Raw genomic sequence first — 27,446 nt, forward strand, 5'->3', positions numbered from 1 at the left:
TCCTAAAGTCTGTGGGTAAACACAGAGCGGCCTCAGACACACTGATGTCATACAGAAAGCAGTAGTTGTGCTTCTCCAGCAAACCTACCCAAGATTTGTTGAGCATTCAAATTGTGAATGCACAAAAGAAAATAGGTTAGAATCCAATCGCTTTCTTTCTTTTGAATAAACCATCTTTGAAAGATGTTCATCATGATACACTTAAGGGTCAGTTGTACTCATCACTATAATATATATTTTAGGTACCAGAATCATAAAATAGCCCACGATCACTTGAGTCTGTTAGGGCTAAAGGGGCAGCCCCACAGAATGTTGGAGGAGTCCATCCACCAGTGCAGATTCTCATGCACTGTGTTAGAATCTGCCCCTGAGCCGAAAGAAATCTTTGGAGTTGCAGCCACTGGTGGGCTCTCATCCACTATATGGTGTGAGGCACCAGCAGGATGCAAGACGCCACCAGGCTCAACAGGTGCAAGACTTGACAAACAGGCATCTAAGCTTGAGTCAAACACCCAAAAATCATTGCTGAAATACATGTGACCCTCTCAAGGGAGGGGAAAGATTTCATATGGGTTTTGTTCCTCACTACTTCAATAAAGACCAACCTCTGTTTGGGGGAGGCTTTTGTTTGTTGATGGCAAAACCCAGACTGTAGAGAATAGTCACTGTTCCCTGAAGATATTCCTGGATCAGCGTTGGTGACTCTGTCTTCACCAGCCAGTAATCCATTAAAGGAAGCTCATTGCACCGGCGTATTAGCTGGATAGTGTTAGAAGTGGGGGTCTCTAGTTGGCAGAGGTAGGTACCTTTGTCCAAATAGGGACCCTTCTTCCTAGTCAGAATAAGGGAATTACACTCTTAGAATAACCCCTGCTCACCCCCTTGGTAGCTTGGCACGAGAAGTAAGGCTTATCTTAGAGGCAGTGTGTAAAGCATTTGCACATAAGACAAGACCAAAAACGAAAAAAATCCACAATACAGTACTTAGAAATCATCAGTTATCAAAATAACCTTGAAAAACAGTTCCTTGAAGTCAATAGCTCCTCCCGGGGCTATCACGGAGTTGTGAACAAACAAATCCAAACAGTTCTTGATGACCGCGGCGTCACGGGCCAGCTACGGTGTGGGGAAGACCTGCAAAACAGTACCTTTAGAAATGCAGGGCATTGGCGACCTCTCATTGAACTTCCAAAAGCATGGCGTCTGCAGGCGTCGGTTTCGGAGGTCGGTGCAGGAGTCGTCGGGCCCTTGAAGTCACACGTGTTGCAAATCGAACTCCTCACGGTTGAAGTCAGGAGTGCAGGCGTCGGGTGCTGGGGTGCGAAGTGCAGCGGTGCGGAGTGCGATGCCCTCAGGTCGCGTTGCAAGTAGCGGCTCGATGGCGTCGTCAGATGGCGTCTTCAGTGAGACCAGAGTCGTGGTGCGAAGTGATGTGGTGCTCGTCGCAGTGCTGGAAGGTCACGGTGCAAGCAGCGTCGTCGCTGTTGAAGCGCTGTCGTCGGCTGATGAACTGGAGTCGATGGCGCTGGCGTCGGTAGGCCAAGGCTGCGGTGAATGATGAGGGTGGTGCGTCAAGTAACCTTATGAGTGGTGCCCTCGCACCACGGTGCAGGCAGCGGCATCGATTTTGGCATGGAGCTGCATAGTCGAGGATACCAAGGCGGCGGCATGAAGCGAGGCGATGCATCAGCAGGTGTCGTCAGTGAGACCAGGGGTGCGGTGCGAAGGTGCCCTCTGTGGTGTCTTCAGGACACGAAGTCGGCAGTGGCTTCGTAGACGGCGTCATGTTTCTTTTTCTTCTGTTGCTGCACAAAACACACAGTCCCCAGTGTTGAGGGCAGAAGAATTTAAAGTCTTTTTGCTGTTCCTGAGACTTCTTGAACAGAGGGCAAGCTCTACCTCAAGCCCTTGGAGAAACTCACAAAAATAGATTGCAGAAAGTTCAAGTCAAGTCCTTTCACTGCGCAAGACAGAAGCAGCCACTGCAGGCCAACACGGCAAAGCACACAGCAAAGTGGTAGTTCCCCCTCACAGCTTTTCCAGCTCTTCTTCTTGGCAGTCTTCATGCTCCAAAAGAGTTCTAAAGTTCAGGGGTTTGGGCCCCACTTTTTATAGCCCAACATCCTTTGTCCTCTCAGGCAGAGAGTGTCTGCACCCAGCCAGAACCAGTGCTGCCCTCTCTGGTGTGGCTTCCTGGCAGGAGGTGGAGACGGCATTGTCAGGGGCAGACCAGGCCCATTCAGGTGAAAGGAAATCTCCTCCCCCTAATCTAAATGCAGCCCAGGTCTATTCAGCCCTTTTTCTGACCCACCTAGACTCCCCAGCCCCTGTCATCCAAAACCCAGACAGTCAATCCACAACCCCAGCAGAGGCCTACTTGGATGGCTGAGCTAGAAAATACCTACTTAGTAAAAGTGGTATTTTCAAACACAGAATGTAAAAATCACGTTCACTAAAAGATGCATCTTTAGATTCTGAGTTCAGGCATAGTAAACTTTATTTTTCTACCTGGTTCCCAGGACAGGTCCCCATTCTGTCCTATGGGAACAGGTAGCCTTGCAATAGTGAAAAACGAAATTGGCAGTAATTCACTATCAGGACATGCCACACCCACCAGGGCATGTCCTACCTTTCACATACACTGCACCCTGCCCACAGGGGTACCTTGGGCCTACCTTAGGGGTGACTGACATGTAAGAAAGGGAAGGTTAGGGCCTGGCAAGTGTGTACACTTGCCAAGTCGACATGGCAGTCCCAGACAGCACACAGGCTTTGCAATGGCAGGCCAGAGTTACATTTACAGGCTGTTTGTGTGGGTGGCACAATCCAGTGCTGCAGCCCACTAACAGTATTTGATGTACAGGCCCTGGCACACTCAGTGCACTTTACTAGGGTCTGACAGGTAAATCAAATATGCCAATCATGGAAACACCAATCCAATACACAGTTTACAACAGGAGCACTTGCACTTTAACACTGATCAGCAGTGAGAAAGTGTGCAGAGACACTTAAGCCAGCAAAAACAGTCAAAACCGGGAGGTCAGAAAGCAAAAACTCGGGAAACACGCCAAAAGATGCTAAGTCTAACAGCTATTACCTTCAAGTTGGAGTCAAAATAGGAGAGCTAAACCAGAGCATGAAGTTGTGAAGTGGTAGTCAGAGGGGTGTAGAAGAGGTAGACCCCGTAGAGGATGGTAGAGACTGAATCTGCTGCTGATGGTGGCATCTGAATCTGTACCAAGAAATGGTTCGAGCTAGAGAAGCTTTTGGAAGTTGCTTACTCACTGGTTTATCGTTGAAATTGGCCCTGGCAGGGACTGAAGCCTATGAAGGCATAGTGTTGATAGGAATCAGTGCTGCCAGAATTTCCAAACCTGCACAAATGGACCTCCTTTGTGGAGTGGCCCAGAGGGTTGTGTAAGCATTGTACGTTGCTCCAGGATTGCTATTAAGAAAGCTTCAACCTGCGTGAGGTTTTCTCAAGCACTGAGGAACTCTAACCTTGATTTTTTTAGGTTCTAGTCATTTGCCTGACATTAAGAAAGTTTCTGGAATCGGGAAACAGTATTGAGACTGAATGGTCCCGGGAACAGGACCTCTTCCTTGAGGAAAAAGAGGACTTTTTATTCTTATGGCACTTTTTGCTTGTTTTTTGTGTAGGCAAAACTCATCAGAACATTCCATCAAAAGCAAATTGCCTTTGGGAGAGGGAATATGCTTGGGATCTCCTTGTGAAAACCAAGCTAAAGAAAACTTGGCCTCCCTATCCCTATGGCCTCCAGGTGCATGGAGGTGCAAGAATCGCCAGTCAGAGCTATGTCTTCCAACCACAGACACAATACGCAGTTGTAATGGGTATCCAAAAGGGTCATATTGCGCCACCCTCTCCAAGGCATGAAGTGTAAGGGTCTGTGAGGAGATATTCGACCTAGTAGCTTTCAAATGCTGAGAATTTTATCAGGGAGACACAGAGAGAGAGATCTGTTGACCTTACTGAAGCGGTACGTAAAAAACAGTAGCAGCTGTCAACCAGCTAGTTACTCGCTAATAAACTCCATTGACATCCAGCCTGAAAGCAGAGGTGCAGCTGATGCTGTGCGGTGCCACCTGGTGGTGCTGGATAGTCGTTGCTAGGAAACCGGTTTCCATATCAGGATGAAGCCTGGAGGAGTATTCACATATACATACGGTAAACAATCTTCAGTGAGATCTGTCCATCGTAATCCTTCAGTCTAGCACTGCCTCCTCAGAGTGCTTACTGCCTTTTAATGAGACTGTTGAAATCCATTAAGTTTATTTAAAATGGACTGCCTTCTGCACTGACAGTCAGTGGCTGAATTGCATAGCATTACCGCCTAACTCTTGTTGACCCTGATTTCTTGTCTTCTCAGACTGAGGCTGGCTTCCTCTTGTTTCACAGGGATAACAACAGCCCTCCCTCTTCATCTTTCTCAATTCCTTCCGATCTAAATGGAAACCAGTTTGATAAAGTGGTTAGAAACGTTTTCTTGTCAGGTTTAATGGCCTTCTGCTCCTGTAATGCTGTGGGCCTGCTGGCCTACTGCTCCTGTGCTCTTTGGGAGCTGGTGAAGTTAAGGGTAACTGCTTCTTCCTGCCCCCTGAGTGGATACTTTTCTGAGGTTGTTGTAATGAATTTTGAGGTGCTGAAGACCTCCTAGCATTGCCACTGTTGACCATGTTTTCTTCTCTGTGTCTTCTCTATAGTCTTCATTTTGATGCCACCAGTCTCCTGATAGCTGCACAGGGATACTTCTTGGATTTTTTCTCTGAAGGTTTACATCTTTTCAGACCAGGAGCTGTGTCAGCATTGGAGAGACACACTTTTTCTAGGTTGCTGGCTTGTCCTATGTATAAGTCATGGAGAAGGCACACAGTAGCTGCTGGCTGTATGAGTGTTAAACCATATGAAAGATGCACGTCTGTTGATTGTACACAGAACTGTCAGGCTTTTTCAAGTGGTTGGAGGAACTGTCATGTCTCTGGGATTCCCGTAGACAGCTTCAGGTGTTCTTCGGGTGGTGAGTTCCAGTCTAATGTACCTGCACTCACATGTGTCAGGAAAGGTATTCCTTCTGGTTGTCATGACACTGTTTTCTTTGACCTTGTGCCTCAGATTCTTGGGGACCCTGTTGACAAGTTGTAGGTCAGCCAGCTTCTTTTGTAAAATCCCATTGCCCCGTTTGCTGCTTTGTTTCTCTTCCAGGGTGTTCAATTCCTCTCTATTTATGTACTATTGTCTGAGTGGTAAGCAGGTCTTCTGTGCTTGCTGTTGTCTTTCTAAAGGAGGTCTTCGGCAGGCTGACATGTACTGTTTTGCATATGGTGCTTTTCTCTTTTTGTCCCCTTTGTCCTGATCGTCTCTCTTTTTGCGCATTCTTTTTGGCTATTATGGGGGTGCACACCATGCCAAAGCCGGCCCATTTCATGGTGTGCTCCTTGCCTTCATGGCCTTTACTGTTTCCTAACCTATTTCTACCATCTGATTTCTGGAGTGGCCTTGTTGGCTTTCCTTTGTGGAGAGTATAGCAATTTCCCTTGCTGGACACTACAGTTTGTTGCGGTACTGCCATACCGGCAGTGCAAAGTCTGGGTTGCAGCTTTAGTCCATTGCCTTTCATTCTTGGTTGACGATTCCATCATGGGAGCATCTTCCTGTGAAGGATTTGACGGGCTATGTGCCTTGCCTTTTCCATTGTGAATGTTTCTTATTTGAATGCTCTATTGCTGTTCAGTAAGATAAGGGCTATGCTTACTGATTTGGGCACATGGAGTGTTGCAGATCGGTTGCCATTGCAGCCTATATTCACTCCTGTGGATGGCAGTCGATTGCTGTACTTGGTTTATACCTTGTGCTCTCCCATATACCTGCAGCCTTTGGTGGATTGCTATGTTCTGGCTATTCCCACCCGTCTCCTTGTCGCGATGTGTGTGTACATTGTGACCCTTGCTTCCCTTTCTATTTGTATTCCTGATATGCACATTAATGACAGGGGCACACCTAAAGAAGTCCACAATATAAGTTTACATTCTTATGTAATTATACACAACAATATCCAGTGAATTGAATAAAAGATTGATGATCCCAAACATGTGTAGTTCCTGTAATATTCTTAATCAGCAATCTTTTATTCAACTCACTGGATATCATCATGTATAATTACAGAACAATGTAACATTGTATTGTGGACTTCTTAGGGTGTGCCCCTTTCATTCATTTGCATGCTTTCTTTATTTAGGGTTTTAGGGCCTCATGTAGGTAGCCAAATACCGGTCGGTAACGGCCGATTTTCGGTAAATATGCCGTTACCGACCGGTATTCAGACAAGTGAGATGTAGGAGTCCAAAAACTACTTTTCGGTAAATATGAGGCGGTAAATACCGAATCATATTTACCGAATTCTAAAATACCGAATCAGAGTTACCGAATACATACTTAACGAATCGGTAAATATGAAGTGGTAAATATGAAGTGGTAAAAATGATAATGACATGTAGGAGCACTCGGTAATTAAGAAATCCAAGAAAATCGGTAAATAAGAGTCGGTAATTAACACGGATTGAAAGCAGGTGGTAACCATCAACAGTGCATATTAGCAATCCCAAAATGCAACAGCTTGGACAACATGGCCGCTATGTATGTCATTGCAAGGCGCCTACGTCTACAGGCAGCAGGACTGAGGGTTTGGCGACGGGAGGAACGCATCTACAGACAGCGCATCACACTATTCCACCTGACTGATGCAGAGATACATGAGAGGTACAGGCTACACCCCGAAACCATCATGGACTTAATCAGGGACCTTCACCCACTCCTGGACCAGCCAATAAGAAGGGCGCACGCCATACCCCCACATGTGCAGGTGCTCTGCAGCCTACATCTGCTGGCATCCGGCAGTTATCAGGTGGTGATAGCTGCGGTGGGTGGTGTATCCCAGAGTTGCCTGTCACGTTTCTTCAGGAAGTTCCTGGATGCCATGATGCAGAGAATGCACCACTACATCAGCTTCCCCAACACACAGGCTGCACTGCAGAAAACTAAAACTGACTTTTATCACATGGCACAGTTCCCCCATGTCATCGGCTGTATTGATGGTACACACATCCCAATCTGTCCACCAGCTGACACAGAGCACATCTACAGGAACAGGAAGTCCACCCACTCCATCAATGTGCAGGTGATCTGTGATGCAGGGAATATCATCACAGATATTGTTGCAAAGTTTCCTGGGAGCACCCACGACTCGTACATCTTCCAGAATAGTGGGATCTACACACGACTGAGTGCCGGAGAATTTGGAGAGGGATACCTGCTAGGTGAGTAACAGTGACGCCCCTTGCAACCTGCAAATCATAGTGTAAAGAGGCATGTGACTGATGTTTCCCTTCAACTCATATAGGCGACAGTGCATATGCATGCCGGTCATTCATCCTCACTCCCTACCTACACCCAGCAACCCAGAGTGAGAGACGATACAACGTGGCACACAAAACAACACGCAATGTGGTGGAGCGCACGTTTGGACTACTGAAGAGCAGGTTCCGCTGCCTCCACAAGAGCGGAGGCGCACGCCAGTACACACCCATCACCTGCTGCAAGATTATTGCCACTTGTGCAATGCTGCACAACCTTGCCACGAAAAAAGGTACAGATGTGGAACTAACATATTTTGAGGACAACGAGGATGAGTCAGGCCAGCCACAGGGCAACGCAGCTAGAGTGCCAACTGCAATCGATGGGAGAGAGAGACGGGCAGAGATCACATGCAACTATTTCTGAGTAAGTAAGGGGACACAGCCAGTTGTGATTAGTCATGACGTGGTTTTAATGTGGCACCACGCCATGAACACATGAACAAGCCAATCTGGCAATATACCATCTATACAAGGAGTATGTCCAGGGTTACGTCACCCATTGGGAAGTGGCTAAGCAGGGCCACATCAATGTTTGCGCATACGCGCTGCAGTGGTGGATGGCATGGCCTGTGCATCCTCACTAGAGCCAACCCCAAGCCGCCTGCTGCTCCTGCGTGCTTCTGGGACGGGGGGTGTGATGCTGCTCCTGCTGCTTGAGTCGATGCTCTCCGCAGCATCCCCTGCAGCAGTTGTCGACGCCTGACTAGTCAATAGCACCCCTAGTGCACTTGTCACCTGCACCATCCCCCGAGACAGGTCGCTGCAGCAGTGTGTTAGGCCCTCCTGCATCGTCACAGAGCGCCGGCACAGTAGAGAAGTCGCAGTTGCCAGACGGTTGAGTGCCCTGTTGGTAGTGTCCCTTCTCTGCCGTTCCCGGCGCCGTGCCTCGATGTCAGCATCCAATTTGCTGCACAACTGCTGGACTGACTGGGACATGTCCCGAATGCCCGCAGCCATGCCGCTGATGTTAGTGTCCATGTTGAGTAATGTAGTTTTCATCACCCGCATGTGCCTCTGGACTGTCATGACTGCCTTTGTTTGCAGGCGCTGTTGCTTCAACATTTGGCCCTCGAGACCCAAGAAGACACCATGGCCGTCAGTGGGTGCTGGTGGACTCTGGACACGCGACCTGCGGCGCCCTCTTGCTCCCGTCTGTGCTGCCTGTGAGGTGTGGGGCACAGTGGCATGGCTCCCTTCCTGGGGCCTGGAGAGTTCTTCAGGGCCCATGCTGTCGTCTGACGAGGTGTCTAAGGCTCGTAGCCTGGCTGCTGGACGCCTCCTCATTCCCACACCTGCAAGCGGAGATGTGGCCGGTGATTCGAACATGAGTGGCGATGCTGGCTCTGGGTGAGGTGATGCTGGCTCTGGGTGAGGTGATGCTGGCTCTGGCTGCGGCGAGGCTGCCTGTGTTGGTGGTGCGGCTGCCAGTGGGCCTGCTCCCTGGTCTGAACTTGTGCTGGCTAGAGGTGATATTTGTGGCCGGTGTGCCGTCCCTCCTGCAGCATGCCCTGTCCTGCATGATGTCACATCTGTGGACAGAAATACAACATTGGCTCAGTGTCCCCGAAGGGCTGCATTGAAAGCGTCACAATACATAATTTCACATTCCAAAATGTCCTCTGTCTCCTTGTGCCTCGAGTGCGTGACATGCCTTGTTGCCCTGTTACATTTACGTCATGGTTGGTGTTTCCCTGACTACATCTCCCGGAATGCATTGCCTGTCTGCACTGACACGTGTGGACTGCAGTGTGATTCTCGTTTCACATTGGGGGATGTGGGATAGGGATAGGGGGTGCTACATTGCTGTGCTTTCGTCTTACATTGTTGTGTGGCGGCTCTGGCAGAGCTGTCGGCGTCCCCAAGACCCACGACGCTCTCTTGCTCGATTGTGGCCCCCACCAGCTCCTCCAGTTCGGTGAGGGCAGGTGCCCTGTTGGTTCCACCTCCAGTCTGGCTGGCCTCCTTCTGGATGTCGCCCATCTTCCTCTTGGTTACAATCCTCAGGTCATACCAGCGCTTCTTTAGGACCTCTATGTCCCTGTGGGTCACTCCCACGGCATTCACATGGGCCTGGATGGCCAGCCATATGTTGCGCTTTTCAGCCTCAGGCACTTGCAGGGATTGCCTTCCAAACAGCTTCTGGTGCTGCTTCACCCCCTCCTCCACCAGCACCTGGAGTTCCTTGGGGCTAAATTTCAGCTTCCTCCTCCTTTCCCCTCCGTCTCTCTGTGTTCTCTGGCTGGACATGATGTTCGTTTTCCCGCTCGCACAGGCACCGGCTCCCTGCCTCTCCTCTGCACTCCAAGCCTCTCCAGGGTCGGCTAATTATGTACACCTGCCTGGGTGTGGCCACTTCCTGGTTGGGTGGGCTGTGGTTGCACGGGATTAGCTGTTTCGTCAAGTCATGTGATTTTACTTAACGGTTCCGTACATACCGATTCGGTATTTTCCGAGTTACCGAATTTTTACCTACATATAACTTACCGATTCTAATTTACCGATTCGGTACGGCTCGGTATTTAAGAAACGGTAAAATTTATTTACCTACATGAGGCCCTTAGAGTGGTTAGCCCTGACAACTCGGCATCCATGTTGTTGGAACGACATTGAATGCAGTTACATTTATCACAACCACTCAAAGCAACAGCTTCAAGAGTATTATAAAATGTCTTATATCTGCGTTTCCACTAGCCAGCAGTTTTTCTGTTTTTGTTATCTGTTGTGAGGGATGCTTGCAGCCTTCTCGTATCATTTCATGGCACCCTCCTAGTGGCTATACATGCCTGAAAGTTGTGCTAAGTATGGATGTCTAATTTTGCCATTGCGTACTTGTGATACAACAAGGTCAGCTGGGCAATTCATGAAAAATACCTCTTGCAGCTTGTTGTGTACATGTAGCCACACAGGAGGTCATCCCACTGACCTTTGGAGTACACTTCCTAGTCTTGGTGGTAACAGGCCCAGCCTTTTAGGTCTTCACACAGGTTTCAAAAAGTAAGCCTAGTCTTCCTCTGATCACCCACAGGTCCAGAGGGTGGTCTGTTGAGCTGTGGATGAGGTGTCACTTTTGCTAACCTGTGCTTAACCCTCTGGTAGCTTGGCACAAAGCAGTCAGGCAATGTGTATAGTATTTAAGCAGGACTTCAAGCAGTAATAAAATGAAAACACAACACAAGAAAAATCATACTCAAATATAGTAAAATTGAGTAAAATGTAATAAAGTATTTGAGACCAAAACGACAAAAATCCAATCAGTAGAGGTAGAGATGTGCAATTTCAAAGATAAAAATAAAACAAAGTGCCTGAAAGCACCAAGCCCCAGTGATGGGATGTCTTGGGGGTCAATGGGATCCCCTTTTTTCCCTCCAGAGGACTGCCATCAGGGTCTGCACTGACAGTGCACCACCACTTTGTGGTGCATTTTCAAGGCCTCTCCTGACAGCTTCTTTGCCTTTACAGGAGCACATGCCCCTTCCAACCGCATGGCACTTTCTGTAATACAGCCCCAGGACATGTAAAACTTGAATGTTCATGTCCAACTTTTTAAATACCCTGCACTCTGCCCTATGGGCTGTTTAGGGCCTACCCCAGAGATAAAAGGTATATTTTGCCAGGCCAAATTGACAGTTTAAAACTAAACACATAGTCTGCATTGGCAGGCCTGAGACATGCTTTCAAGACTACTTAGATTGGTGACAAAATTAGTGCTGCAGGCCCACTAGCAGCATTTCATTTACAAGCCCTTGAATAGGGACTAAATGTGCCAATTGTGTGTAAGCCAATGGTAGCATGTTTTAGGGATAGAGCACAAGTACTTTAGCACTGAGTAGCAGTGGTAGAGCACAAGCACTTTAGCAATGAGTAGCAGTGGTAAGGTCAGCAGATTTCTAAAGCCAGCAAAGCGAAGTCAGCAAAAACAGGAGGATGGAAAGCAAAAAGCTGGGGGGAAACCATGCCATGGTTGCCAGGTCAAACAGGATTAATTTTTAAAGTTCTAGCTGAAAACTTGCGGATATCTAGTCACTCTGGAATGGGCAATGTCATAAGTTCAGACTGACTGGGATGGTGCGTAGGTTGGATACTGGAAACAGGTTTGTCTCTGTGAAGCCTTTACCTTCCCACAGTCCATGTCCATGCAGAGAGCCTCAGCTTGAGCTTCGCATTGGCTGAGGCCATGAGAAGTCCATTGTCACCACGAGGTGCAAGTCATAGCTGGAGCTTCACATTGGGGGTCGATGAGGGGGGTCCCTGTTCAGCACTAATAGCGAGTTCAACTACCATTGAGTGCCACATGGTCAGTGTATTCTGTTGCATTCAACTCAGCTGCTGGTGGTGGTTTGTTTGATTGTCGTTTGTAGAGGGACCTGTTGATCAGAGGACAACCATTCTTGATAAACAAATTCAAGTCTGCTCTCCCACGGATTTCACAGGAAGCACCAGTTGTCGTCATCCCACGTTCACAGGAAGATGGGAATAAAGAATTGGGAGGTGAGCAGCGGGGAAAGATACCTCCAATCGGATAGATTTAAGCTTTATGCCCCTAGCCATGGTGTTTTACCCTAGGAGCACATCATTACTCCAAAAGCCCAGCGCCACACCAATCTTCAAAACAGCGGAGTAAAACCATGGGTTTACCCAGAGTAGTGATTTAATCCTCCCTATACCCAGCGGCATGTCAGTTTTCACATTAACAGTGGAAAGGAGGGCAATTGCCTACACCCCTTCCTGGCTGAGGATTTAGCATACCATGGGACGGGATGTCCATAAGATTTAATTCCTCCTTTTTCTGTGTCATTCCATTTAAGACTGAGAACTGGCCAGGTCTACGGCCAGATGCATTTAATTTAAACAGTACCGAACATACCAGAAGAAGCACTCCCTCATTACTGTCATTCCTGGTAAAATAGCTTAACATTTGAGGATAATTACGTATCTGTGCTTCGAAAACTACATGCAGAGGGTTGATCTCACTACCACCTTCATTTCCACCCAGGGTTTTTGGAAAGCTCCCAAGCCCCCCCTCCCCCCAACCAGTTTGAGATCCTGTTGGCCACCGGGCATCTCCATCTCGAGTATCAGTAGAAATGTATATTAATCCATGGTCTGAAGTCACACAAGCATGGAAAATATTCACATACATTATACACAACATAGAATTCGATGCAAGCACAGACAGGATTAAACAGATGTACAGTTTGAATGAAGCATATGGCTCCATGGGTGAATTACAATCACATGTTTCACAGGTGACGGCCCAAGACACAAGATGAGTGTTTATCCCCACAGCATGGGAGAATGTTTCAGATGTGGGTATTAGGTGATGGGTCTGATGACCTATTGAGATACTGAATGATTTTATTTCCAGAAGTTTTTGGCAATGTAGGGCTCAGGAGAGTTTTAATTTTGATTGCAGTTCACTTAAACAAAAACAGAGATCTTGAGTTAAACATGTGGCATTCCTCAAGAAGGCGTTCCACGCCAAAGCGTGCATTGAGATGTGAATGAACATTAGCCACAGCATCATCAAACTACAGAATATTTGGATTTGTGATTTTGTAAAAACATGAAGACCAACGATGTATAACAAAAAATGACAAGTTGTGTTATTATTGCAAATGAGAGATTGCGATATAAACTGTAATTGACTCCTAAAAGAGGCCATAACAGTAAGAATTTATAAAAGACATTAAAATACCCAAGACCAATCAAGAAAGAAATTAGAAAAGGCATTGATGGGTCTTAAATGTTTGATGTGGGCGTTCAAGAAGTATGAATGACTGTATGAAACAGAGTGAGAAGGATGGTTTAATTGAATGAATGTTTTTATTTATTCTTGTGACATGCAATCATTATGTATAAAATTTCATCCATGCAAAGTGAATAAACAATATATAAGTTAATAAATGATGATTGTTGATGATGGGATCACTAATAAAAAATGTAAATGTAAAGTAATTGTTTTCCTCTCTGGGCCATACATTTTTCAAATGAGTATTAGTATGTGTAAATTGAAAGATTAGGGTTGCCAGTATTGTACTTTGCAATATCAGCGCTAAGAGCAGGTCTTCGCTGGAGCTTTGCATTGAAGGGAGATATGGTGGTTGTTGCTAATGTGGGCGATTGTAGCTGAGTCGAAGAGCAGGTCGTTGATGGAGCTTCGCATTGCAAACATCATGGACAGTCAATTCTTGACACAAAGAGTCTGCTTGTGGACACAAGTAGCCCAAAACCTCTGGATTTTCACCTGAGGTTCTATCTTTTGAGGCAGGAGGCCTCAGTGAAGTCCGCTTGTGGTTGTGGCGATAAAGAAGAAGGCTCTTGTCAATGTGAAGAGACAAGAACCTCTGGAGTTTTCCCTGGAATTCAACTGTTACAGTTTGTAGGAGTACACTCTGACTCCAGCCTAGGGTCCAGGACCTGGCGGCACCTCTTGAGGACCAGGACTAACTTAAGAAGAGGACACCGTGGGGCGCAGACAGGTCCAGCTGGTGCCGGTCATACAGGCAGTTTTAGTGAAGACCTATGGAGATTGTTGTGTCCCTGTAGCTCAAGCAGGCAATCATCAAGCGACCTTTCACCTTGGAGTCATTTTTAAGGAACCTGGGGTCTAGGCTAGCAGGTCAAGTCTCCCTTATTCAGACAGTAGGGTAGTCCTTCCCCTAAACCTTCCACAGGCCCAGGAGTGTTCTAATTAGAGGTTCTGAAGGTACCACAGTTATGCCTAGTGGGGGAAATCCTTGGCCTACTCCCAAATTGGTTCTGGTCAGTTCTTCACGTTCCCAGGGTTTGTCTCCAATCTGTCTAGAGGAACACCGGCAAGTACAGGTGTGGTGTCAGGTTCCTTTAAGTGTGCTGCTGGCAGGGTCCTTTGAAGTGTAATCAGGGCATGGCACAATTCCTCCCCAGTTATCCTGTCGGGAGAAGCCACTCCCTCTACACCCAGCCCATTCACAGTCATGTGACTCTGGACACTGGCAGAAAGGCACCTGTGCTTCAGGCAGAAAGATACCAACTTTCTAAAATTGGCATTTCCAGAAAAGTCACTTAAAATCTGATTTAACCATTAAAGCGAATTTTAATTACAATTCAATTGACTGGAAAAGGCGTTTCTGTATCTGTTGCCAAACTGTTATTAATGATTAAGTGTAATAAGGTAACTCAGTGTTAGTCTATGGGAGAGATAGCCGTTCAACAATGAAAAACGACTTTAGGAGTTTTTCCACAGTCAGGAGATGTGAAGATTAAGTACACATGTCCTACTTTGTAAATGCAGCCTAGCCTATCAGCCTTTAGGGCTTGCATAAGGGGTGGCTTATAAGAATTAAAAAGGTAGGTTAAGGCCCGGTAAAAGGTTTATTTGCCAGGCTGAAATCTCCAGGTTGCAGTGGCAAGCCTGACATGTTAACAGGGCTACTTAAGTGAGTGGCACAATGAGTACTGCTGACTTATAGTAGCATTTAATGTACAGGCTCTGTGTACATTTGGTACTACTTACGAGGGACTTTAGCAATTTAAAATGTACCAATCAGAGGGATGCCTATGTTAACATGTTTAAGCGAGAAAGCATGCACACTTTACCACTGATTAGTAAGAGTAAACTGCACAGAGTCCAAAAAGCCAACAAAAAGGGGCTCAGCAAGGAAGGCAAACACTCTGGTGACCCTGCAGAGAGAGCCCAGTCTAACAGGACCCATCCCAACGTTTGAGCATATACTGTTTGCCTTACTATCCCACACAACCACAATGAAGTAAAATCCAGTATCGTACAACCTTTCTGCCCTTGGAGTTTGGAGGTTACTGATTCACTATCAAGAGGAGAGTTTACGGAAATGAGCAGCCCGCTCCTCCTCCGCTACACCAAACAGTTTTGGGGATGAGCTTTCCCTCCCACTAGGCTGGTGATTGGCACCTCTTTACCTACTTGGGGGGGGCACGTTTGAGTAATAATGATTCATAAAAACATCAGTTGTTCCTAATGGAATAAAGAACGACTATGTTGTCTTATGGGTCAAAGCGCGTGCACAAGACCCTCTTCTAAAAAGTGTAAAACCTGAAAACAAAGAATTTTCTTGCATAACAGGAATATTATAAATGTTTATGGAAACTATTGTGTGCATTTTGTTCTTTACTATACACGGCATCTATTCTTACCAACTTCGTTCGGCTAATCTCATTGTGAGATGTTTTCTAGATTTATTTTCTCACCAAATTAATGTGGCGCCTGACTTTTTTATCCATCTAGTTAACTCAGATTCTATAAGAAATCAAATTGCAATTTTTTAAAAATGTTTGTCATTCTCAATTTCTCCCTCAACCTTTGACATATTTATTTGTTCCTTTTAGGTGTCGCAGCTTGAGTAACGAGGAATCTATCAGCCCGTGCTCCTTGGCGTTGTCTTACTTTTATGTGAAGGTTATTTGGGAGAGTATTTCAGAGTCTTCTCTGGTGAGTCCGCATCGTGAACTTCAATACTGACGTTTCAGGGATGCACCACACTGCATGAAGTGGCTCTGCTTACATTGTCCTGAGAAAGATGCTAAAAGCATACTTGTTCCAGCCTGGCCACATTCTCATGAGACACTCACTAAAAGTGCTAATTTTTGGGTGTACTTAATACAGTTAAAGCTATGATCCGAAAATAAAACTCATATGGCACCAACATTTCTCTTTTTTTTAGGCCATCATCCTAGGAACACTGCTCCTGACAACCCTGATTGCACGTGCAGTGGTCTATTTCCATTCTTTGACAGGTAACATCTTTCTTCTTCGATGCATGGCCTAAAACATAAATAAATGTGGCATTAAATACTGCTGATTCAGAGCATGTGACTGAATTAAATTCTCTGAACCCATTTTATATAAAGATAAGACATTAATATTTATTGTACTTACCATAATGTAATATCTGTGTCACCAGGAGAGGCAGCCTTATCAATCACTTTCAAAGTTTTTCAAAAGGTAGCATACATATTAGATGTATTTGTTAAATATGGCTTCCATTGGATGGCTCTATTGTGAAGAACCACATCGAAATCATGATATTGACGTCTGTGACACAACAAAAGTGGTTACCCACTCCACTGTTGGGACGTTAGCAGGGGAAGCGAGTAGCTCAATGACAACACAGATCCCTCGAGCTTCACTCTTGTTGTCTCTCTGATTTCAGTCAGAACTCCTCTGTGAAAAACATCCTTGTTGTTCACAGTTGCTCATCTATAATTCTACATTTAATGTATGTGCAATACAGCTCGTGGAGAACATGCACAGTGCGCACGACTGTTTGGCCACTCATGCTCACTTACAGTGCAGCAGTCACCTAAAGCCGTATTTTCAGCACTTATCTGTGCATACTACGAACAGCAAATATACATAGAATGCACTTTAATTGTATTCTAGGGCTGCCTCAATGATGAGATCCATAACTATTAATTAAAGGGAACAAAGACAGAAAAGTCCCATTACAAATGAATACATACTTTTTTATTTTATAACTCTATTTAGTGCCAAGACGAGGTCTTTCCAGGCTCTTTAAACACATTGCTGGCATTTTTCTTTTGGCAACCCTACTTTATATTCCTTTTCATGAAATGCATTCTCACACTACAGGAGTAAATGTAAATTTCAAATGCAAGGAATAGGCAGAGTGGGGGCACAGGGGGTACTGGAACCAGAAAAAAACTAAGCCTCGGTAACCAGTTTACAAAGGTATGTTGACTGTGCACCTCAGATAGAGCGTACAGCTGCCTGTTGTGGTGCACTGTAGCACCCAGCAATACTTTTCAATAATGTACATCACAGACAGACATTTAATAGTGCTCACTGGGTAGAGCTTATATAGCACATAGCTCAAAAATACCATATAGATGGATGGCACGCAGCTCCCAAGAGCATTGTAAGTAGTTTAAAACACACGCAAGCATTGAACAGAATGCTCTGGACAGACCTTGCATACACCCCACATAGCGCAGATATACTATACAGCTGGCTGCAATGTGGCCCCAAAGAGCACTTTTCAATAGCATGGAACATGCACAAACTTCCAACACAACACATTAAAAAGAACATTTTGCTTACATCTAACTAAGCACAGACATGGCATTTGGGCCGTGGGCCATGTTTTCCATAGAATGCATTATATAAACATAAATAACGTACCATAACATATAATTGCTGCCCCTATAGTTGTGTAGCTCTATCTATAACGTGGCCATCAGAATGTGTTACAACAAAGAAGATGATGCTGGGCTGGTAAACAGGAGAGAGGGCCAATCCATCTTCACTATTGAGAGGCTCAGAAGCGCACAATTTAATTTATGAGGCAGGCCACCTGGCCGCAGTACTGATATGAGGCAACTGGTGCACCCATGCTGCAGCTGCGCGCTACAACTACTGCGCAGATGGCCCAAACTCTACGCCACTCTACTCTATGCCACTGCACTTTTGGGTAGAGGTGCATCAGTGAGTGAGGTGCGCCAGTACTGGGCTTGAAGTGCCAGCTGCAGATCAGAAATGATTGGGCACATATGCAACTCTGAGTGGATCTCTGTACTGGAATTGCAGAAGGGGGATGTCCTACAGGCCAGACACATGCTGGGAGAGTGGCCAACTAGACTCTGAGCACAGGGGTCATTCCCAGAGTGCAAGTGTCAAGGCCCACTCTAGACATATCCCAGAGTGCGCTGCAAACCTGAGACTCTCCCACCATACCCTGGGTGCTTGCCCTCTGCTGGCCCCATGCTTGCATCAGAGGTCAGGCACACTAGGGCTCCTCCACAACACAAGACCCAAGGGAATGCTGGAGATGAGCCCAAACTAACAAAGACGTCCGTGCAAGTCTTCCTGCTCATTCGGAGGCTTTGCACATATTTCACAGCATCCATTTACAGGCCTCAAAGCACACTGAGTAAACAATTGGCAGGCTCCATTTTCAGTCTCAGGGGAGGCTGTGCACACATCAGACTGCATCCATTTACAAGCCTCAAAGCAAGCAGCATAAACAGCTGGCAGGATCCATTTACAGTCTTAGAGGAGGCCGTTCACACATCTGGCAGAATACATTTACAAGCCTCAAATGAGGCTGCTTAAACACCTGGCAGGATCCATTTACTCCCTTAGAGGAGGCTGTTCACACATCTGGTAGCATTCATGTAAAGGCCTGAAAGGACGTTGCATACGCAGCTGGTAGGGCCAATTAGGAACTCAGAGGAGGCTCTGAACACAGCCGTCAGCATCCATTTACTGGTCTCAGAAGAGGCTGAATACAGCTAGCAGGATCGATTTACATGCTTCAGACGAGACTGTGCACAGCTAGCTGGCAGGACCCACTATGACCTCTAAACAGCCGGTGTACACAGCTGGCAGGATCCATTTGCAGCACTCAGAGGCCACTATGTACAGCTGGTAAGGCCTTTTAAGACATTAGAGGAGGCTGCGAACACATATAGCAGGGACCACTCCAGGCCTCAGAGGAGGCTGTAAGCAGAGCTGGCAGAATCCATGTCCATGCATCAGTGGAGGCTCTGCACAGCTGGTTGGACCTCTTTACAGGCTACAGAGGAGGCGCCATTTTGGCACCTGTAGAAGTGACTATAAAACAACACACTGTTGTAGGTATTTAGCATAGGGTGTGGTTAAGATTTTCAAACAGATCAAAAAGGGGTCCATTCACAAACTGCATTTTGTAGTACATAAAGTAGTACTAGGTAGTACTCCTCACATACTATAAAATGCTATTCACAAACCTACAAGCAGGGCCCTCCATACCTCCTATCTTTTCTATGTCGAGATTTCTGTAAAAGTGTTGAAGGTCTCCGCACACATAAACCTACGATTTAGCTGGAAATGTCAGAGGGACAATGGAAAGCTGCTGGGAAATGACAGTAGTTACTACTAAATAGGAGGGGGTCAAGGAGCAGTAAAGAGAAGTTTATGGGTGTAAGGATGGGCTAAGGGTGGGGTCTGCTGACGCAAACACACCCATTGCCATTCACGAACTACACTTCTAAAGTTACTATAACTCAAAAGGTCACAAATCACTAGTAAATGCACTCCAGCCTATTCTTGGAGTGAGTATAGCACCACACAGGGGAACAACGCAACTTTTACAACGCACTACACTTACAACGCATTTTTTACAACGCAAAATCCATTACAACGCATGACACTACAACGCATTTTTAAAAACTACCTTTACAACGCATTCCATTACAACGCATACTACCTTTACAACGCATACCATTACAACGCATAATATTACACTACACTATCCAACACTTACTCTACTGTTGCACCCCCTGGAGTTAGAATAGTAATTTTTACCCCTATACTATCCAACACTTACCCTACTGTTGCACCCCCTGGAGTTAGAATAGTAATTTTTACCCCTATACTATCCAACACTTACCCTACTGTTGCACCCCCTGGAGTTAGAATAGTAATTTTTACCCCTATACTATCCAACACTTACCCTACTGTTGCACCCCCTGGAGTTAGAATAGTAATTTTTACCCCTATACTATCCAACACTTACCCTACTGTTGCACCCCCTGGAGCTAGAATAGTAATGTTTACCCCTATACTATCCAACACTTACCCTACTGTTGCACCCCCTGGAGTTAGAATAGTAATTTTTACCCCTATACTATCCAACACTTACCCTACTGTTGCACCCCCTGGAGTTAGAATAGTAATTTTTACCCCTATACTATCCAACACTTACCCTACTGTTGCACCCCCTGGAGTTAGAAAAGTAATTTTTACCCCTATACTAGCCAACACTTACCCTACTGTTGCACCCCCTGGAGTTAGAATAGTAATTTTTACCCCTATACTATCCAACACTTACCCTACTGTTGCACCCCCTGGAGTTAGAATAGTAATTTTTACCCCTATACTATCCAACACTTACCCTACTGTTGCACCCCCTGGAGTTAGAATAGTAATTTTTACCCCTATACTATCCAACACTTACCCCAGTGTTGCACCCCCTGGAGTTAGAATAGTAATTTTTACCCCTATACTATCCAACACTTACCCTCCTGTTGCACCTCCTGGAGTTAGAATAGTAATTTGTACCCCTATACTATCCAACACTTTGCCTACTGTTGCACCCCCTGGAGTTAGAATAGTAATTTTTACCCCTATACTATCCAACACTTACCCTACTGTTGCACCCCCTGGAGTTAGAATAGTAATTTTTACCCCTATACTATCCAACACTTACCCTACTGTTGCACTCCCTGGAGCTAGAATAGTAATTTTTACCCCTATACTATCCAACACTTACCCTACTGTTGCACCCCCTGGAGTTAGAATAGTAATTTTTACCCCTATACTATCCAACACTTACCCTACTGTTGCACCCCCTGGAGTTAGAATAGTAATTTTTACCCCTATACTATCCAACACTTACCCTACTGTTGCACCCCCTGGAGTTAGAAAAGTAATTTTTACCCCATACTATCTAATACTTACCTTAAATGCAATTTAATATTATGCGTTGTAATGGTATGCGTTGTAAAGGTAGTATGCGTTGTAATGGAATGCGTTGTAAAGGTAGTTTTTAAAAATGCGTTGTAGTGTCATGCGTTGTAATGCAATGCGTTGTAATGGATTTTGCGTTGTAAAAAATGCGTTGTAAGTGCATGCGTTGTAAAAGTGTGCGTTGTAATGACATACATCCCACCACACATGGCCACTCACTGGTACAGACACCCACTTCCAAGAAAAGTAATGGATGAGGGACTTAACACCTCATAGGAAATCATATTAAATAAATTAAATTATTTTGACTTTTAAATTAAATATATATAAACGTGTTTTGGTGAAAAAGTTATATTAATTTCAACATAAAATAATTAATGATGATTAACCAATTAAAAAAAGTAATTCAATTAAACTTGTAACCTTTTAATACAAAACATCTAATGATTTAAATTAATACAAAAAAACATAACTTTTGATCAAATTGACCAATTAATCATTAAATATTCAAATGCTAGCTGTAGTTGTGTTATGTTAGAGGCTGCAAATAGGCTGAGAGGCTAACTTTGAAACTGTCTCAAAAAACTATTGGCAAGGTGTTATCACAGAAGCGTGTGCTGTATGTGCCATGCCTAGAGGTGGATGCAAGAATGAGTGGAGGGGAGGTGGACGGGACCTCAAGACTGTGTAGCGATTGGTGGACCATTAGCTTCTGTACGAACTTCATAATGAGGTAGAGATTTGTTATGAGGTCGGATGTTGTAGATAAAAATGTTAATCTCCAGGATTGACTTTTGAAACTGCCAGTAATAATTTAATTCAGAAAAGATTAGTCTGTTAAACACTGCATCGTCGGGCTATGACGGTCACGTGTCCCAGCCCATGCTGATGGCTGTGGAGGAAATGGGTTCCATTGAAGACATGGAGGTTGAAATTTATGCCGTGTGAGACAATCAACTTTTCAAACTTGAGACTGTGTAGGCGACAGACTGACTCACCTGACTGACTGAAACATTTATAAAGCGCACTTATGCCGTGGCGTCTTGGCGCTGAGAGGACCAAACACACAGCGTGAGGCACTAGGGTCTTGGAAAAAGGAAGGTCTGTATCTTTTTCCTAAAGAGAAGCCTATTAGGTTCGAGCCTGACAGCCTCCGGAAGAGAGTTCCACAGATTGGAGGCTTGATATGAAAAGCCAGCTCCACCCCATCTAGCTCTTTTAATTCTGGGGACACAGACCAGCCCTACATTGGCAGATCCGAGGGTACGAACAGGTCGGTACATGGGAAACATCAGTTGATTGTCCAAGGCTCCACCCTGATAAATTGCCTTATGCACCAGACAAAGAGCTTTAAATTTTACCCTCTGGCCTACTGGAAGCCAGTGCAGCTGTTTAATTGCTGCTGAGGTCGGATGATGTTTGGGAAGGTCGTAAAGTAATCGGGCTGCCGCGTTCTGGAGGGATTGGAGTTTTTTCATCTGTCCCTTTCCTATCCCGAGATAGAGCGCATTGCAATAGTCCACTTTTGAAAGGACAAGAGCTCCCACCACCGTTTTACGGAGAGACAGCAGGATAAAAAGTAGAATCTTCCGTAAGATTTTCAAAGTGAAGAAGCAGGCTGAGGTTACTTGATTGACTTGGGAGGCGTACTTTAGATCTTTATCCAGTACCACTGCCAAGTTCCTTGCCCTGATTACCGGAACTGGACAAGAGCCTGCCTCAGGAGGCCACCAGGATTGGCTCCAGATGGAAGGAAATTGGCCAAACTCTATAACCTCGGTCTTATCAGTATTTATCTTCAGGAAGTTCCCAGTCATCCACGCCATTACATCAGTAAGACAGTTCCGGAACCTCTCAGCTGTTTGTTCTAAATTCTGAAACATGGAGACCACTAGTTGACACCAACATTAAGCCATGTTCAGTAATGATCTGTGCCAAAGGTCTGACATACAGATTAAAAAGAGTGGGAGACAACGCAGAACCCTGCGGTACTCCGCACGGGAGCTTAAATGATCCTGATTGGACACCATTCCAATGAATCTGTTGCTCACGCGATGTTAGGAAGGAGGTGAGTAAGGTTAAGGCTTTGTCTACAATACCCACTTCCTTCAACCACTGCACCAATACCGAGTGGTTTACCATGTCAAAGGCCGCGGTCAAATCGAGCAGAATAAGTATGGCTCTACCTCCCCCATCCATCACCTTCCGAATCTGTTCAGTAGCCATGAGCAATGCAGATTCAGTGGAGTGAGACGAGCGGAAACCATGCTGTGTGGAATCCAACAAGTTGTTCCTATCCAGATAGTCTGTTAGTTGTAAGTTCACAGCTTTTTCCAGGATCTTGGCAGGTAATGGAAGACAAGAAATTGGCTGATAGTGCTTTACATCCAGAGGATCTAAGGTGGGTTTCTTCAGAATAGGCCTAATACAGGCTTTTTTCCACGGCGTAGGAAAGACCCCCGAAGCAAGGACGGCGTTAATTAGAGATGTCAAAAAGGAACTGATCTTGAAAGGCAATAGGTGTAGGATATACGGGGGACAAGGGTCCAATGGAGAGCCAGACTTTGTCTGGAGCAGCAAATTGACCACTTCGTCCTCTTTCAGGGGGATGTAGTGAGCTAGCTCATGTGAACGATCCCGGTTCCTCGGAGATGGAACAGTCAGGTGTTGTTTAGCACCTACGGTAGTCAGCAGAGAATTGTATACCATCTGTACCTTATTCTGGAAGAACAAAGACAGTTGTTCCACAAAACTTTGGTCTGGCTGAAAACTCTCATCACCCGGACCCTTAGCTAGCTCAGCTATTGTTTTAAACAGCTCTTTAGAGGAGCTGGTAGCCTCTGAGATCTTTTTGGCATAATACACAGATTTCGCCTGTTTTATCGCTGCCTTATACTCTTCCAGTATATTATTGTACCCTTTCTTATGCTCCAAGCTATAGTCAGATCTCCACATTTGCTCCTTACGTCTACACATTATTTTTATTTGCCGCAGCTCATGCGTGTACCAAGGAGAAGTAACCCTTTTATTGTGGGAAGATATAGTGACTTCCTGAGCAAGTAAATTCACAGCTGATCTCAGCCATTCTTCAAAATTAAATGCTGAGGTGTTCATGTCAGACGACATCTTAGGTGACGCAGTCTCCAAAGTAGTCAGCAGCTCATTCTTTCTGATTTCTTTCCAGGGACGAGACTTAGATATCTCAGCCCTTCGTTTTCGTCCTCTCATTACTAACGAAAATTTTATACTGAAGTGGATAGTTGAGTGATCAGACCACAGGGTGGGTAAGACACTCTCAACTAGAAGTTGCTCGTGATTGGTAAAAATGCCGTCCAGAATATGTCCGTCTATATGTGTAGGTTCTTCAACTAGTTGTTTCGGGCTATAACTTGCCAAATTATCCACCAGATTAGAGGTATCAGAGTTACTATTGGCCTCTAAGAGAAAGTTAAAATCACCCAAAATGGTGAAAGTGGGATAGTCCAAACAGGATTCTAAGAATACCTGAAGAGCTTTTATAAACTTAGACCTATCCCCCGGTGGTCGGTATATTAATAGCCCATTAAAAAGTTCCAGATCTTTGTACTTAATAACAAAGGTTAGAGCCTCCGCTTCAACTGCGAGCTGAGGCAGTATCCGTATGGTGATACATGATCGATATATAATAGCAATCCCTCCACCTTTGGTGTTAGTCCTGTCTACATGTACCACTGAATAGTCAGCGGGGACCGTAACATTCCAGTCAGGGTCAGAAATCTCACTGGCCCAAGTTTCTGTAAGGAACACCAGGTCAGGATGAGCGGCCAGAATGAGGTCCGCTAGCTCGTATTTGTGTTTTCCCATAGATCTAGTGTTTAGTATAATGCCCTTAATTAACTTGCCACTAAAATATGAGGGATGGGAATTGTAGGCTTGGAGGTCGTGGGGAGATACATCTGGGTGAATGTGCTGTCCTTGCATGCCATTCCCCCCACCGTGATTCTGGTGTAAGAGACCCAAATGTCCGTCCATGTTTGCAGCTACATATTGCTGAAAGCATTTAACAGGTTGATCAAGGAGTTTCAGGGAGCATAGCCCACACCTATTGGCTTAACAGAAATCGCTAGGTGCCAATTTGACAGGAGGAATGCACTCACCGGTGTTTAAGGCGAACAGCTCAGTTCTAGTATATGATATTACATAAGATCTGCCTGCAGCTTCAGTGGCAGGCGCGAGCGGGCGGCAGAAGACTGGGCAAGGTTAGAATTGGCAATAATTAAATTAAGGCCGCACCAGTCCGTCCTGGACTGCACGGTTCCTCTCAACCGCCTCACCTCATGTGCACTTTAAATTGCGTAAAGTGGCATGCACGTGAGAATGACCAGCTCCACCATAGTATGCTCCACCCTAAGGGTGAAGACCGCGCAGACACGGTGATGATGTGGCGGCCGCGCTTGCAACTAAGGCGAGCATAAAGTAAGTTACGTAACTCCCAGCATCCGAGACGGATCGGATGTGTGGAGTGCTAAGTGGCTGCTGGCTGTGCGGCAGTTGAGGGGGCACCTGGAGCGCAGGGGTTGCGGGGGCCTGTGTTACGCCCCGGTAGAAAATTGGATGCAGCAAGCTGGCGCAAACTCAATGACTCCAAGATTGAATTCGTACTTTCTTATCCTGTTTGCTGCTGAATAAACAACAATCATTCTGAGCACCCAAACCAACGGTCTCTGTCACAGTGCAAACAAAGGCAGAAGGCCCTAGCTCAAGAAGAGACAGCACTGTCTCCCGAGAGCTGCGAGCCCAACAGCAGCTCGACACTATGGCCCTCTTTACGAGGGACTCCAGATGAGGTGTTATCATCCTAATAATGAAGTGTACTGGAATTCCTCAGTGCAGTGCGCCCCCACTATTAAGAAAGTTCCCATACGTAATGGGGTATAACTTGGAAATTGGTGTTTCTGCCATGAAAACAACATGTTTTTCCATATTCTGGGCCATGCAACCCAGGGGTCCTCATGCATACAAGTACATACATGCTTATATAAGCACATATCTAAAACCCATCGGTGAGGAGACATTTACCCCAGCAAATAACTGGGTCAAATGGTTACACCTATGCACATAACGCAGAACAAAGATGTAGGACAGAATTGCATTAATTTTACTCTCACTTTAACCGACATTACCCATTACTAAATTCTACACAACCAAAATTGTACCTGTCATACACAACTAAACAAAGAGAGCTATATGCAACCGGTCACTGTTAAACCCGTGACAACGATGCCCAGAGTAGGAGTGTCACATGCTAATGGGAGAAGGCGCTATACAAATACAACAAACATAAATTCAATATTGGAGGCACTGCCTTTTGTTTCTGTTTGCAACATCTGGCATCAGAAAGACAATCACCAGCACATAGTGTAACACAACATTGCAGCCCACAGACATGCATGTTGTGCTGCTGTAAGACTCAGGAGGAATATGTCAAATGTGATATTACACTGTCCAGTTGTGCATTTATAATTCAAATGCTTACAACAACAAACTCTTATTTCCTAAATCAGACTACAGAAAGGCTATTTCTTATCAATCTGTTCGCAAGCATAGATTACCTTCCGTACCTTTACCTAGTGACGGCCAGCTACTGTACATCACAGGGTGACTATTGCCAGTACAAAACACCCACCACACATCTACTATTACAATCTCTGGGAGACATTTCTGCTCAAATAAACGCTCCCATGAGAGAAAGTTATGTGGTCAGTGTAAGCGTAAGGAACACAGGAAATAAAGAAAACTATAAGTAGCCCATAACTGCGCAATAAAAGTATACACAGGCCTACTCATCTCTAAGATCTTTTTCTGCCCAGTTAGAAAAGTCACCCATATAAAGGTACATCGAAGTGAAGAAGCAGACTGGCTATGGTATTCCCTGCTTATTGAAAGTAAAGAGCCAACTAGAGGGTCAAGGCTTCAGGTCATCTACTTGTTGATTGCATCAAAGGACCAGCCCATGCTCCTCGACAGAGACCATTTGTGCAGTAAAGTCTTGACCACAGACAGCCAAGGAACTGTAATGCCCTGCTGTAGGAAAGAACTGTAACATAATGTAAAGAAAAGGACTGTAACATATTCTAGAGTAACAAAGAACATTAACTCTTCGCATTGAAGACAACTAAATTAGATTTGATAAATCTTTATTTTGAGAGGCCTTTGGTCTTCATTACTGTGTCTGAATTTGTTCCAGTAAAAGTAAATACGTACTTACATATATATGGGAGCTCGGCAACTCTGGGGATTTTACCTGACAATCCCACAGGTGTTCTTCATGTGTACAAAAGTCAAGATCTTAGGTGAAAACTATTCAAATTCATGTTTGATTATTCCCTGAGCGTAATATGCGGATTTGCTGGTGTTACTATGAAAAAGAAGCACATTTCTAGACCTGATAAACGCCCATCAAGAGAGGGGGCACACGTTGAGATTCAGCGGCTTCCATACACCTTCCAGTTCATTGTGTTCGTGTTCCCTCTGACGGTGCGGTGTTGTC

The 27,446-nt window shown here is 45.4% G+C and overlaps 1 protein-coding gene across 1 annotated transcript in view; it reads left to right on the top strand.

Annotated features, from left to right (window-relative positions):
* The window catches only part of SEL1L3 (SEL1L family member 3), a 714,608-nt gene that overhangs the window by 672,389 nt on the left and 14,773 nt on the right, over positions 1 to 27,446 (top strand). Inside the window, exons 22-23 of the mRNA XM_085642308.1 lie at positions 15,778 to 15,880; positions 16,113 to 16,185. Of these exons, the coding sequence (XP_085498434.1) occupies positions 15,778 to 15,880; positions 16,113 to 16,185 (176 nt within the window). The remainder of the gene's footprint in view (positions 1 to 15,777; positions 15,881 to 16,112; positions 16,186 to 27,446) is intronic.

Source organism: Triturus cristatus, chromosome 2_2 (assembly GCF_964204655.1).
Source record: "Triturus cristatus chromosome 2_2, aTriCri1.1, whole genome shotgun sequence".
Taxonomy (NCBI): domain Eukaryota; kingdom Metazoa; phylum Chordata; class Amphibia; order Caudata; family Salamandridae; genus Triturus; species Triturus cristatus.